The 14,557-nt window shown below is 65.7% G+C and overlaps 1 protein-coding gene across 3 annotated transcripts in view; it reads left to right on the top strand.

Annotated features, from left to right (window-relative positions):
* Positions 1 to 14,557, top strand: part of RNF213 (ring finger protein 213) — a 103,994-nt gene that overhangs the window by 46,660 nt on the left and 42,777 nt on the right. For all 3 annotated transcript variants that reach the window (XM_062215757.1, XM_062215756.1, XM_062215758.1), the window contains 8 exons: positions 53 to 217; positions 558 to 1,713; positions 4,463 to 4,653; positions 4,801 to 4,956; positions 7,192 to 10,785; positions 12,595 to 12,731; positions 12,937 to 13,032; positions 14,142 to 14,260. In XM_062215757.1, the coding sequence (XP_062071741.1) occupies positions 53 to 217; positions 558 to 1,713; positions 4,463 to 4,653; positions 4,801 to 4,956; positions 7,192 to 10,785; positions 12,595 to 12,731; positions 12,937 to 13,032; positions 14,142 to 14,260 (5,614 nt within the window). The remainder of the gene's footprint in view (positions 1 to 52; positions 218 to 557; positions 1,714 to 4,462; positions 4,654 to 4,800; positions 4,957 to 7,191; positions 10,786 to 12,594; positions 12,732 to 12,936; positions 13,033 to 14,141; positions 14,261 to 14,557) is intronic.

Genomic DNA, 14,557 nt, shown 5'->3' with positions numbered 1-14,557 from the left:
GGTGCTTGCTGCCCTGCCCGGCGGCGGCGTCTACACTGGTGATGTTCCGCAGATTTCCCCCGACATGGTGCTCCGCCTGAACCTGCCCCAGGGCCAGGGCTGGCAGGACGCGGTGCGCAGCTACACCCTGGAAGAGCTGAAGGAGCTGCTGAACAAGCTGATGCTGCTGTCCGGCCAGAGAGACCACAACAGCTCCGAGGTGGAGCGGTTTTCCGAGGTGGGCGTTGCCCGGGCTGCGCGGCAGGGGCTGGACCTGCGGGCTCGCGGAGAACGGCTCTGCCGCTGGGCCCCTGCAGCGCGGAGCCCCAAGGCAGCCCCCCCTTCGGAGAGGACACAGCCAGGGCAGGGGGGGGGGGGCCGGGAAGGAATTCACTCGCCATCCTCATTGAGGCGCAGGGTGGCCCCAGGCGGCCCCGTACCCCCAAGCCGCTGCCGTCCACTTCTCCAGTGCCCGAGAGAAGGCAGCTGTTTGGCTGTGTGTGCGGGGAAGGCAGGCCTTCCGTGCTAAGGGCTCAGAGCTGTCACCGCGCCCCGCTCACGCCCCGCCCCCGCCCTAGGTGTTCTGCCGCGTGCAGAGGCTGGTGCAGGCCTTCATCGACCTGCACTCCGCGGGAAACATGCTGTTCCGCACCTGGACCGCCGAGGTGCGCTGCTCCGCGACCAAGGTCGTGTCCATCCGTCTGGACTTCGGCCTGGAGCTGCTGGCGCCGCTGACGGGCCGCGGGGACGAGCTGGAGCTGCTGGAGGCCGTGTGCCGGCTGATGGAGCGCTTCCTGGCGCGCTGGGAGGCCTTCGTGACGCGGCAGCGCGAGGAGCACTTCTACCTCAACCTCTACACGGCCGAGCAGCTGGTCTACCTGAGCGCCGAGCTGCCCCGGGCGCCCCCCAGCGAGGCCGCCCTCACCATGCTGGGCTTCGTCAAGGGCGGCTGCACCCCCACCGACGTCTTGCGGGCCCTCTCGGGAAGCGGCGGGGAGGTGGCCCGGGCCCGCGCCAGCGCCACCCTGCAGGAGCTGTGGCCTGTACTCCTCGCCGAGTTCAACCTGGAGAAGCAGCTGAGCCTGTTCCTGGAGCAGGCCGTGGACTGCATGGGCGCCTTCGTGCCCCACTGTCTGGACCTGGACACCTTGGGCCGCTGCCTGGCGCGCCTGGCCAGCCTGGGGGGGCCCCTGGTGGAGCGGCGCCTTCCCCAGGGCCTGCAGGCGGGCCGGCCCAACCTGATCCTGTGTGCCCAGGCCGAGGTGCTGCCGGCCGCCCTGGCCGTGTACATGCAGGCGCCCGGGCAGCCGCTGCCCACCTACGACGAGGTGCTGCTATGCACGCCCGGCACCAGCTTTGAGGAGGTGGCGCTGCTGCTGCGCCGCTGCCTGACGCCCGGCTGCCAGGGCCGCAGGCTCTACAGCCTGCTGTTTGCCGACCGCCTGAGCTACGAGGTGGCCTGCCGGGTGGAGGCGTTGTTCCACAGCCTGTGCGCACGGCACCACCGCGACGACTACCAGCTCGTGCTGCTGTGTGACAGCGACCGTGAGCACTGCTGCCTGCCCTCGGCCTTCAGCCAGCAGAAGGTCCTGGTCACCCCGCAGGCCCCCCTGGACACCATCCAGGCCTACCTGGCGCAGCACTACCAGGTCCCCGAGCAGATCCCGTCGGCGGCGGCCGTGTTCAGGGACCGGATGTGTGTTGGCATCGTGGCCTCCGAGAGGGCTGGTGTTGGTAATGAGAGTGGCGGGCCTGCGGGAGGGGTGGGTGCCATTCCCCAGGGACCCCCCCCCGTGCCCCTGTCCATCCAGCAGAGGGCCGGTGTCGGTAATGAGAGTGGCGGGCCTGCGGGAGGGGTGGGTGCCATTCCCCAGGGACCACCCCCCCCCGTGCCCCTGTCCATCCAGCAGAGGGCCGGTGTCGGTAATGAGAGGGCGGGCCTGCGGGAGGGGTGGGTGCCATTCCCCAGGGACCCCCCAGCCGTGCCCCTGTCCATCCAGCAGAGGGGACACTGGGCCTGGGGGGTTGGCCTCAGCTGTAGGGCAGGTCCTCCCTGGGCTACAGGGCGCCCCCTTACCGTGTGACCTAACTGACGCGTCCTGCAGACTTCGCGGCCTCGTCCTCCAAGCCCACTTCTGCAGTTTACTTGGTTTTTTATAAACTCCTCAGGCCTTCTTGGAGCTCACGATGGGTGTGGGACCCGGGCAGGCAGAGCTGGGCGCTGTCTGACCCCTGAGGGACCCCTCAGGGACCAGGGAGGCAGAGCCGGGCCCTGTCTGACCCCTGAGGGGCCAGGGAGGCAGAGCCGACGCTGTCTGACCCCTGAGGACCAGGGAGGCAGAGCTGGGCCCTGTCTGACCCCTGAGGACCAGGGAGGCAGAGCCGGGCCCTGTCTGACCCCTGAGGACCAGGGAGGCAGAGCTGGGCCCTGTCTGACCCCTGAGGGACCCCTCAGGGACCAGAGAGGCAGAGCCGGGTGCTGTCTGACCCCTGAGGACCAGGGAGGCAGAACTGGGCGCTGTCTGACCCCTGAGGGACCCCTCAGGGACCAGGGAGGCAGAGCCGGGCACTGTCTGACCCCTCAGGGGCCAGGGAGGCAGAGCCGGCGCTGTCTGACCCCTGAGGGGCCAGGGAGGCAGAGCCGGCGCTGTCTGACCCCTGAGGGGCCAGGGAGGCAGAGCCGGCGCTGTCTGACCCCTGAGGGGCCAGGGAGGCAGAGCCGGCGCTGTTTGACCCCTCAGAGGCCAGGGAGGCAGAGCCGGGCGCTGTCTGACCCCTGAGGGGCCGGGGAGGCAGAGCCGGGGCCCTGTCTGACCCCTGAGGGGCCGGGGAGGCAGAGCCGGGCGCTGTCTGACCCCTCAGGGACCAGGGACGCAGAACTGGGCACTGTCTGACCCCTGAGGGGCCAGGGAGGCAGAGCCGGGCGCTGTCTGACCCCTGAGGGACCCCTCAGGGACCAGGGACGCAGAGCCAGGCCCTGTCTGACCCCTGAGGGGCCAGGGACGCAGAGCCGGGCGCTGTCTGACCCCTGAGAACCAGGGAGGCAGAGCTGGGCCCTGTCTGACCCCTGAGGACCAGGGACGCAGAACTGGGCACTGTCTGACCCCTGAGGGGCCGGGGAGGCGGAGCCGGGCGCTGTCTGACCCCTGAGGACCAGGGAGGCAGAGCCGGGCCCTGTCTGACCCCTGAGGACCAGGGACGCAGAACTGGGCACTGTCTGACCCCTGAGGACCAGGGAGACAGAGCTGGGCGCTGTCTGACCCCTGAGGGACCCCTCAGGGACCAGGGAGGCAGAGCCGGGCACTGTCTGACCCCTGAGGACCAGGGACGCAGAGCCGGGTGCTGTCTGACCCCTGAGGACCAGGGAGGCAGAGCTGGGCCCTGTCTGACCCCTGAGGACCAGGGACGCAGAACTGGGCACTGTCTGACCCCTGAGGGGCCAGGGAGGCAGAGCTGGGCCCTGTCTGACCCCTGAGGACCAGGGACGCAGAACTGGGCACTGTCTGAACCCTCAGGGGCCAGGGAGGCAGAGCCGGGCCCTGTCTGACCCCTGAGGACCAGGGAGGCAGAGCCGGGCCCTGTCTGACCCCTGAGGACCAGGGACGCAGAACTGGGCACTGTCTGACCCCTGAGGACCAGGGACGCAGAACTGGGCACTGTCTGACCTCTTAGGGGCCAGGGAGGCAGAGCCGGGCCCTGTCTGACCCCTGAGGACCAGGGACGCAGAACTGGGCACTGTCTGACCCCTGAGGGGCCGGGGAGGCGGAGCCGGGCACTGTCTGACCCCTGAGGGACCAGGGAGGCAGAGCCGGGCCCTGTCTGACCCCTGAGGACCAGGGACACAGAACTGGGCACTGTCTGACCCCTGAGGACCAGGGAGGCAGAGCTGGGCCCTGTCTGACCCCTGAGGACCAGGGACGCAGAACTGGGCGCTGTCTGACCCCTCAGGGGCCAGGGAGGCAGAGCCGGGCGCTGTCTGACCCCTGAGGGACCAGGGAGGCAGAGCCGGGCCCTGTCTGACCCCTGAGGACCAGGGACACAGAACTGGGCACTGTCTGACCCCTGAGGACCAGGGAGGCAGAGCTGGGCCCTGTCTGACCCCTGAGGACCAGGGACGCAGAACTGGGCGCTGTCTGACCCCTCAGGGGCCAGGGAGGCAGAGCCGGCGCTGTCTGACCCCTCAGGGGCCAGGGAGGCAGAGCTGGCGCTGTCTGACCCCTCAGGGACCAGGGAGGCAGAGCCGGCACTGTCTGACCCCTGAGGGGCCAGGGAGGCAGAGCCGGGCGCTGTCTGACCCCTGAGGGGCCCCTCAGGGACCAGGGACGCAGAGCCAGGCCCTGTCTGACCCCTCAGGGGCCAGGGAGGCAGAGCCGGGCGCTGTCTGACCCCTGAGGGGCCGGGGAGGCGGAGCCGGGCGCTGTCTGACCCCAGGGGCCCCCGGCCGGCCCTGGCCCTCGCCTGACTGCCCACTGCCTTGCTGCAGGGAAGTCGCTGTACGTGCAGAGGCTGCACAGCAGGCTGAGGCAGGTGCACAGGCAGCGGGTGCCCCTGAAGACCATTCGCCTGATGGAGCCCGAGGTGGACGAGAGCCACGTCCTGAGCAGCCTCGTGCCCTTCCTGAACGCGCAGTCCCAGAGCACGCCCATGATCTTCCACCTGGACGTGACCTCCTCCGTGAGTGCTGACCTGCCCCAGCCCTGCTCCCACCGCGCGAAGGATTCTCCGTCTTCTCCCGCACGGTGCTGAGCCGCATCGCTGGGTCGCAGCTCGGAGGATGCTGGGCGTCCTGCGCCACTGCGAACCACCTGCTTCTGTCCGTAGGTGCGGGCGGGCGTCGAGGCGTTCCTCTTCAAGCTCCTCGTGTTACAGTACCTGATGGACGTCCACGGGAAGATGTGGCTGCGGAACCCGCGCCATCTGTACCTCGTGGAGATCCTGGAGGACAAGTCAGCGCTGGCCAGGAGGCCTTCGAGACGGGTACGCGGGCCTCGGGTGGAGCGAGGCGGCTCGGGGGCTCCCACCTTCGCTCAGGGAAGCGCCTGAGTGCCCGGTTAGTACGGAAACACCAACTCTTCACTCTCTTTTTAAAGATTTATCTCACTTATTTGAAAGAGTGATAGGGAGGGACAATGAGAGAGAGCTTCCATCCGCTGGTTCTCTCCCCAAATGGTGCAGCACCCAGAGCTGGGTCAGACTGAAGCCAGGAGCCTGGAACTGTCTCGAGTCTCCGGTGCACGGCGGGGGCCGTCCTCTGCTGGCTTCCCAGGCGCATGAGCAGGGAGCTGGATCAGAGGCAGAGCCGCCCGACTCAAAGTGGAGCTCTGGTACAGGATCCGGCCCCTCCACTCTGTTTTTATTTACTTATTTTGTGTCTTTAAAGATGTATTTGTTTATTATAAGATTGGTTAATTTATTTTAAAGGCAGAGTTACAAAGAGGTGAGAAAGAGAGAGAGAGGTCTTCCATCTGCTGGGTCACTCCCCACATGGCCACAATGGCCGGAGGTGGTCTGTTCCAAAGCCATGAGCCAGGTCTCCCATGCGGGTGCAGAGGTCCAAGGACTTGGGCCATCCTCCACTGCTTTCCCAGGCCACAGCAGGGAGCTGGATCAACAGTGGAGCAGCCGGGACTCAAATCTGTGCCCGTACGGATGCCGGCACTGCAGGCAGTGAGTGACATTACCTGCTACGCCACAGTGCCGACCTCAGATTTATTTTATTCATTTGAAAGGCAGAGTTACAGAAAGAGGTAGAGGCAGAGAGAGAGAGAGAGAGAGAGGTCTTCCATCCGCTGGTTCACTCCCCAGATGTCCTTAATGACCAGGGCTGGGCCAGGCTGAAGCCAGGAGCCAGGAGCTTCTTCCAGGTCCCCCACTCGGGTACAGGGGCCCAAGCACTTGTATCATCCTCCACTGCTTTCCCAGGTGTGTTAGCAGGGAGCTGGATGGGAAGTGGAGCAGCCGGGACTTGAACCCGTGCCCATGTGGGATGCCGGTGCTGCAGGCTGGGGCTTTAACCCCTGCCCCACAGTGCCAGCCCCTCCGCTCTCTTTAATAACACCTCGCAGGTGTGTCTTACTCGGGGTTTGCTGCCGTGTGTCTGGGGCAGGGCTGCCCTTCCTGATGCAACAGACAGGGAATGGGCACTTTCGTCACAGAGCTTGCTTAGCCACGAGCTCCGTCTGCCCCACGTGCACACAGTAGGTGCTTAGTGAGAACTGAGTTAAGCGTGTGGCTCCCGCAGTTCAGCTTCTGCAAGACCCTGGTGCTAACCGGAGTGGGGGGTCCAATGGAGTGAGGGGTCCGACCTGAGTGAGGGGTCCGACGGAGTGAGGGGTCTAATGGAGTGAGGGGTCCGGCCTGAGTGGGGGGTCCGACCTGAGTGGGGGGTCCGGCCGGAGTGAGGGGTCTGACGGAGTGAGGGGTCTGACCGGAGTGAGGGGTCTGACCTGAGTGAGGGGTCCGACCGAGAGAGGGGTCCGACCGAGTGAGGGATCTGATGGAGTGAGGGGTCCGACGGAGTGAGGGGTTCGACCGAGTGAGGGGTCCGACGGAGTGGGGGGTCCGACCGAGTGAGGGGTCCGACGGAGTGAGGGGTCCGACGGAGTGAGGGGTCCAACGGAGTGCGGGGTCCGACGGAGTGGGGGGTCCGACGGAGTGGGGGGTCCGACGGAGTGAGGGGTCCGACGGAGTGGGGGGTCCGACGGAGTGAGGGGTCCGACGGAGTGGGGGGTCCGACGGAGTGAGGGGTCCGACGGAGTGAGGGGTCCGACGGAGTGGGGGGTCTGATGGAGTGAGGGGTCCGACGGAGTGAGGGGTCCGACGGAGTGAGGGATCTGACCAGAGTGGGGGGTCCGGCCTGAGTGAGGGGTCCGACGGAGTGAGGGGTCTGATGGAGTGAGGGGTCCGACGGAGTGAGGGGTCTGACGGAGTGAGGGGTCCGATGGAGTGAGGGGTCTCATGGAGTGAGGGGTCCGACCAGAGTGGGGGGTCCGGCCTGAGTGAGGGGTCCGACGGAGTGAGGGGTCTGATGGAGTGAGGGGTCCGACGGAGTGAGGGGTCCGATGGAGTGAGGGGTCCCACCGGAGTGGGGGGTCCGGCCTGAGTGAGGTCTGCGGGCAGCCGCGCTTCTCAGTGATTTCTCCCCCCATAGAGGGGCTCCCACGGCGGGCCGGAGGCCGAGCGGTAACCCTGCCCTCGTGTCTTCCTTCCCAGGGCGCGCAGGCCCCGCACTTCAGCTTCCTGGACGTCTTCCCGAAAGTCACCTGCCGGCCTCCCAAAGAGGTGCTGGGCGTGGAGCCGACTCCCGAGCCCGGCATGGACCAGCAGGAGTTCCGCAGCGAGACCTTCCAGAGGCCTTACCAGTACCTGAGACGCTTCCACCTGCAGCAGGACCTGGACGCGTTCCGGTACCGGCAGGGCTCGGTGGAAGGCAGCCCCGGGGAGTGCCTGCAGCTCCTGCTGCTCCACTGCGGCGTGGTGAACCCGTCCTGGGCCGAGCTGCAGAACTTCGCGCGCTTCCTGAACTACCAGCTGCGGGACTGCGAGGCCTCGCTCTTCTGCGACTCGGGCTTCACCGGAGACACCCTGCAGGGCTTCAAGAGCTTCGTGGTCACCTTCATGATCTTCATGGCCAGAGACTTCGCCACACCCACCCTGCAGACCTCGGACCAGAGCCCCGGGAAGCACCTGGTCAGCATGGACGGGGTCCGGGAGGAAGACCTGGCCCCCTTCTTGCTCCGCAGGAGGTGGGAGTCGGAGCCCCACCCGTACGTCTTCTTCAACGACGACCACGTGTCCATGACGTTCATCGGCTTCCACCTCCAGCCCAACCAGGCGGGCGGCGTGGACGCCGTCAATCACTTGAACGGGCAGGTCATCAAGAAAGACGTGATGACGCAGGAGCTGTACCAGGGGCTGCTGCTGCAGGGGGTGCCCTTCAACGTGGACTTCGACACGCTGCCCAGACACGAGAAGCTGGAGCGGCTCTGCCTGGCCCTGGGCGTCCAGTGGCCCGTCGACCCCGACGAGACGTACGAGCTCACCACGGACAACATGCTGAAGATCCTGGCCATCGAAATGCGGTTCCGGTGCGGGATCCCGGTCGTCATCATGGGCGAGACCGGCTGCGGGAAAACCAGGCTCATTAAGTTCCTCAGCGACCTGCGTCGTGGGGGCGCCATGGCCGAAACCATGAGGCTGGTCAAGGTCCACGGGGGCACGACGGCTGACACGATCCGTTCCAGGGTCCGGGAGGCCGAGAGGGTCGCCTTCCGCAACAGGGCCCAGCACGAGCTGGACACCATCCTGTTCTTCGACGAGGCCAACACGACCGAGGCCGTCAGCTGTATCAAGGAAGTCCTGTGTGACCGCACGGTGGGAGGCCAGCCCCTGGCCAAGAACTCCGGCTTGCACATCATCGCGGCCTGCAACCCGTACCGCAGGCACACCCAGGAGATGATCCGGCGGCTGGAGTCGGCCGGCCTGGGGTACAGGGTCAGCGTGCAGGAGACGGCCGACAGGCTGGGCTCCATCCCGCTGCGGCAGCTGGTGTACCGGGTCCACGCCCTGCCCCCGAGCCTGGTTCCCCTGGTCTGGGACTTTGGACAGCTGAGTCGCAGCGCCGAGCGGCTCTACATCCTGCAGATCGTCCAGCGGTCGGTGGACCGCGCCCGGATCGACGAGGGCCACACGCGGGTGATGGCGGCGGCGCTGTGCGCCTCGCAGGCCTTCATGAGGAGCAGGGAGAACGAGTGTGGCTTCGTCAGCCTCAGGGACGTGGAGCGCTGCGTGGCGGTGTTCCGCTGGTTCCATGAGCGCAGCGAGGCCCTCCTGGGGAGGCTGGACTCCTTCCTGGACGAGGCCGGCGTCAGGAAGGGCGGCCACGTCGAGAGAGACCCGGTGCTCTGGGCCCTGGTGCTGGCTCTCGGGGTGTGTTACCACGCCTCTCTGGAGAAGAAGGAGTCCTACTGGAGGGTCGTCTGCCAGCTCCTTCCCCGGCCGTACGACAGCAGCAAGGCCGTCCTGGAAGAGATAAGCCAGACACAGGCGCTCTTCCTGCACGGCGTGCCCCTGAGGCAGGCCATCGCCAGGAACGCGGCCCTCAAGGAGAACGTCTTCATGATGGTCGTCTGCATCGAGCTCAAGATCCCGCTCTTCCTGGTGGGGAAGCCCGGCAGCTCCAAGTCTCTGGCCAAGACCATCGTGGCGGACGCCATGCAGGGCCCGGCCGCCCACTCGGAGCTCTTCCGGGGCCTGAAGCAGGTCCACCTGGTGTCGTTCCAGTGCAGCCCCCACTCCACCCCGCAGGGCATCATCGGCACCTTCCGGCAGTGCGCCCGCTTCCAGCAGGGCAAGGACCTGCAGCAGTACGTGTCCGTGGTGGTGCTGGACGAGGTGGGCCTGGCCGAGGACTCCCCCCGCATGCCCCTGAAGGCCCTGCACCCGCTGCTGGAGGACGGGTGCATCGACGACCACCCGGCCCCCCACAAGAAAGTGGGCTTCATCGGCATCTCCAACTGGGCCCTCGACCCCGCCAAGATGAACCGCGGCATCTTCGTGGCGCGCGGCAGCCCCAGCAAGAAGGAGCTCATAGACAGCGCCAGGGGCATCTGCTCCTCGGACGGCCTCGTGCTGGCCCGCGTCCAGGGCTACTTCGCGCCCTTCGCCCGGGCCTACGAGACAGTGTGCCGGAGCCAGGACAAGGAGTTCTTTGGGCTCCGGGACTACTACAGCCTCATCAAGATGGTCTTCGCCACGGCCAAAGCCTCGCTCCGGATGCCCGCCCCGCGGGACATCGCACGGGCCGTCCTGCGCAACTTCAGCGGCAAGGACGACATCCCGGCGCTGGACATATTCTGCGCCAGCCTGCCCGAGGCCCGCTGCTCCGAGGAGGTCAGCACCCTGCAGCTCATCAGGCAGAACATCTTCGGGGACGCGCGGGCGCCGGGCGCGGGGCTGGAGGAGCCGGAGGTCCGCTACCTGCTCGTGCTCACCAGAAACTACGTGGCCCTGCAGATCCTACAGCAGCTGTTCCTTGGCGCGGGCCAGCAGCCCGAGATCATCTTCGGGTCCAGCTTCCCCAAGGACCAGGAGTACGCCCAGATCTGCCGAAACATCAACCGCGTGAAAGTCTGCATGGAGACCGGCAGGATGGTGGTGCTGCTCAACCTGCAGAGCCTCTACGAGAGCCTGTACGACGCGCTCAACCAGTACTACGTGCGCCTCGGCGGCCACAAGTACGTGGACCTGGGCCTGGGCACGCACCGCGTCAAGTGCCGCGTCCACCCCGGCTTCCGGCTGATCGTCATCGAGGAGAAGGACGTGGTCTACAGGCAGTTCCCCGTCCCGCTCGTCAACCGGCTGGAGAAGCACTACCTGGACATCCACACGGTGCTGCCGCCCTGGCAGCGGGGCATCGCCCAGGAGCTCGAGGCGTGGGTGGCCAAGTTCGTGGACCTGAGGCCGGACCAGCTGCTGGCCAGGCACAAGTACAGCCCCGCCGACGTCTTCATCGGGTTCCACTCCGACACCTGCGCCTCTGTGGTGCTGCAGGTGGCCGAGAGGCTGGGCGCCCGGGACCTGACCGACGAGCACTACCAGCAGGTGCTGGAGGAGGCCAAGCTGGCCCTGCTGGGCTGCGCCACGCCCGACGCCGTGGTCCGGCTGAGCGCGTCCTCGCTGGGCGGCTTCACCGCGCAGGGGCTGTCGCGGGAGTACTACCGCTCCCAGCAGCACGACTCCTTCGCCGACTTCCTGCAGGCCCAGCTCCGCACGGTGGACCAGGGGTGCCGTGCCGTCTTCACCGAGGTGATGCCCGCCTGCCCTCCCGAGGGTCCCGGGTTCCTGGTGTCGGGGCCGCGGGCTGGGATTCACGGCTCCTTCGATGTCCACGTGAGGGGTGGTGCTGGGTTCACTGGCACTGCTGGTCACTCCCCGTGTTAAGTGCCAGGACGCAAGTTCAGTTTCACCAAGTTTAGAGTACCTTTTTTTTTCTTTTTCTTTTTTAAAAAGATTTATTTACTGGGGCCAGCGCTGTGGCCTGGCGGGTAAAACCGCCGCCTGTGGTGCCGGCATCCCATACGGGCGCCAGTTTGAGACCTGGCTGTTCCACTTCCGATCCAGCTCTCTGCTGTGGCCTGGGAAAGCAGTGGAAGATGGCCCAAGTGCTTGGGCCCCTGCACCCACGTGGGAGACCTGGAAGAAGCTCCTGGCTCCTGGCTTTGGATCGGCACAGCTCCAGCCGTTGCAGCCAATTGGGGAGTGAACCAGCGATGGAAGACCTCTCTCTCTCTGCCTTTCACATAAAATCCTCCACCCACTGGTTTACTCTCCAAATGGCTACAGTGGCTGGGGCTGAGCCAGGCCGAAGTCAGGAGCCCAGAGCTCTGTGCAGGTCTCCCATGCGAGTGGCAGGGCCCCAAGCACTTGGGCCGTCTTCCGGTGCTTTCCCAGGTGCACTGGCAGGGAGCAGGATCGGAAGTGGAGCAGCCGGCACTCGGCCGGCGCTCTGAGATGGCCAGTGCTCTGAGATGTTGGCATTACCACACCACAATGCTGCCGCCTGTTTTTGTTTTCTGTCTTTGAGCTGCAGAGAGGCGTAACAGTGGTCAGGGAGGCAGGGAGGGAGGGAGCACTCCCAGCCAGTGGCTCTCCCCTTACATGCCTGCGGCAGCCAGGGCTGAGTGAAGCCGAGGCCAGGAGCTGGGAACTGAATCCGGGTCTCTCACGTGGGAGTCAGGAACCCGGTCACCTGAGCTGTCAGTGCTGCGTCCCGGGCTGTGTGTCCGCTGGAGTCTGGCGCCAGGGCTGGGCACAGGCCCAGGCACCCCGATGTGGTGTGAGGATGAGGTAGCCGCCAGGCTGACGCCCGCCCCTGCGGTGCCCGTTCTGCACCGTGTTCCCTGCCGAGTGCCAAGCTCAGGGCTCTGAGGACGTGGAAGGGAGTTGACGGAGCTGTCCTTGGTCAGCACACGACGGTCAGGAGACAGAGGCCGGGCAGCTCTCTGCGGTGTCCCCAGATCAGGACACTGACCCGTGCTGGGCCGCAGGTCAGGGTCCAAGGTCAAAGATTTCCTTTCCAGTCTCCTCGAGCTGACCCTAAGGAGGGACTGGGGAAAGCTCAGGGGGCCGAAGCCCTCCTAGGGCAAAAGTGACCAAGTGTGAAACAGAAGGGCAGGGACCGTGGACGGAGCTTCAGGTTCAAGGCCCTGAGGAGGGCCTGTGCACAGCCCCGAGGGGCCCGAGGTGTCCCACGGGAAGCAGTGCAGGAGCGTGTGAGCGGGCAGTGGTACCAGGTGGACAGGAAGCACTGGGCGGTCGGGAGGCCGGCTCCCGGCTAAGGAGAGGAGCAGGTGGACGTGCGAGGTGGCTGGGGTCACCCAGTGCACGGAGCGGTCTGGGGCTCCGTGGTCAGTTTCCTTAATCTGAGGGAGAACCCAGGAGCGAGCCGTGACGGCCTCTGGTGGGGGTGCACCTGCGGGAGGCTGGGTGGGCCCAGGCTGCAGCTCTGGTGTCTGCGCTGTGGACGTGGCCCGTGGTTCTGCTTGCTTTCTGTGTGCGCACTGCCGGGCCCACGCCTGCCCGGTCCGCCGGTGACCGGCCTCTCCCGCCCTGCAGGTCACCACGTTCTCCAGGCTGCTGACCAGCCAGGACTGCGAGTGTCTGGGGGCGGAGCTGAGCGGCCGGGCTCCGAGGCCCGCGGTCCTGTCGTTGCAGCAGTTCGACACCGAGTACTCGTTCCTCAAGGAAGTGCGGTGAGGCACCGGGCCGTGGGCTCGCCCCGCTCCCCGGCCCCTCTCCGCCGTCACAGGCTGCCTGCCCCACACACACTGCCCTTCTGCGGCCTGGCGGCCTGGCCGGGGTCTTCCCTCCGCCGTGGAGCCCTCGCGCTCCCTCCTCTCGGGGACGTCGGGAAGGGTTCGTAGACGAGAGCTGATCGGGTCCTTCCTTCCCTTCCAGAAACTGCTTAGCGACGGCGGCCAGGTGCAAAATCCTCATCGTCCAGACGGACTTCGAGGACGGGGCCCACAGCGCTCAGCTCATCGCCTCGGCTAAGTACGTTTTTCCTGTTTTTCTCAGAAACTACAGGAAATGCCGCCTTTCTCCCCAGAAAACAGCGTAGTCTCAGAATAGGTACGGGGACGAACACGAGAAACCTTCCCTCCTTTCTCTCCTCAACGTGGGCCAGAGAGACAGAGACAAAGAAGAGGCTGATGGCAGTACCGTAGCTCTAGGTGATGGAGCACTGACCGGGGGCTGGCGCGGGCTGGCCTGTGCCCGTCTGTCAAGCCGTCACCAGTCATGACGTCGGTGCCTGGCTCCAGCTTCTGGCTCTGGCTTCCTCCTGGTATAGAGCCTGGGGGCAGGGGTGATGGCTCGAGTGGAGGGGTCCCGCCTCCCACGTGGGAGACCTGGACGGGGCTCCCAGCCCCCGGCTTCGGCCCAGCCCAGTCCTGGCCACTGCGGGCAGTGCGTGTTGGCCTCTTGGATGTGTAAATAAAGATACGGGTGTGGAAGAGTGCCCGAGGCGCGCGTTTGCAGCCGTGGCTTAGAAGTTGTTAACTCTGCATTTCTTTCTATTTTTTACAAGTTCCAAGACACAGCAGTGTGCACAGGCTTTGTTAATCTTTTTGGACATTTTAAAGTGCTCATGGGAGAATGTTAGGATTTCCAGAATTAACTATGTTCCTTTATTACTTAAAGTAAAATTCACCTTTTTAAAAAAATTTATCTACTTCAAAGGCAGAATTAGGAGGAGAGAGAGAGAGAGAGAGAGAGAGAGAGATTGTCCATGTACTGGGTCACTCCCCCAGTGGCTGCAATGGCCTGGTCTGGGCCAGGCTGAAGCCAGGAGCCTGACGCTGCCTCTGGGTCTCCCACGTGGGTGCAGGGGCCCAGGCACGTGGGCCATCTTCCACTGCTCTCCCAGGAGCATGAGCAGGGAGCTGGATCAGAAGTGGAGCAGCCGGGACTCGAACTGGTGCCCATTTGGGAAGCTGGTGCTTCAGGCGGGGCTTAACCTTCTATGCCACAGCACTGGGCCCTAGGGAACTCGAGTGTGGGGCTGTGAGGCTGAATGAGGCTCCCGGGACACCGTGCAGCTGCGCGTGGCCACGTGTGCTCACTTGCTGGCTTTGAGTCGATCCCGTCTGTTGTTTGAGCAGGTATTCTGCCACAAATGAAATCAACAAACTGCAAGGAAGGGAGGACTGCGTGCTGGTCTACTTCATCACAAAGCTGTCGCGGATGGGGAGCGACGTGGCCTACGTGGGATTCCACGGAGGTGGGGCTGCGGGATCGGTGAACCTGTGCTGTCTGCACCGCGTCTCGCGGGGCCTGTGCTGTGCACGGCTGAAGTCGGATGTTGGTCTCATCAGGACTCTGTGGCCCTGAGGCCCGTCCCCGTGCTGAGTCAGCATGGGAGGCCCCGTGCTGAGTCGCCATGGGAGTCCCCGTGCTCAGTCGCCATGGGAGGCCCCGTGCTGTGTCACCATGGGAGGCCCCGTGCTGAGTCGCCATGGGAGGCCCCGTGCTGTGTCACCATGGGAGGCCCCGTGCTGAGTCGCCATGGGAGTCCCCG

Source organism: Lepus europaeus, chromosome 18 (genome assembly GCF_033115175.1).
Source record: "Lepus europaeus isolate LE1 chromosome 18, mLepTim1.pri, whole genome shotgun sequence".
Taxonomy (NCBI): domain Eukaryota; kingdom Metazoa; phylum Chordata; class Mammalia; order Lagomorpha; family Leporidae; genus Lepus; species Lepus europaeus.
The sequence above is the reverse complement of the archived record's forward strand: the minus strand, read 5'-3'. Positions and strand labels throughout refer to the sequence as shown.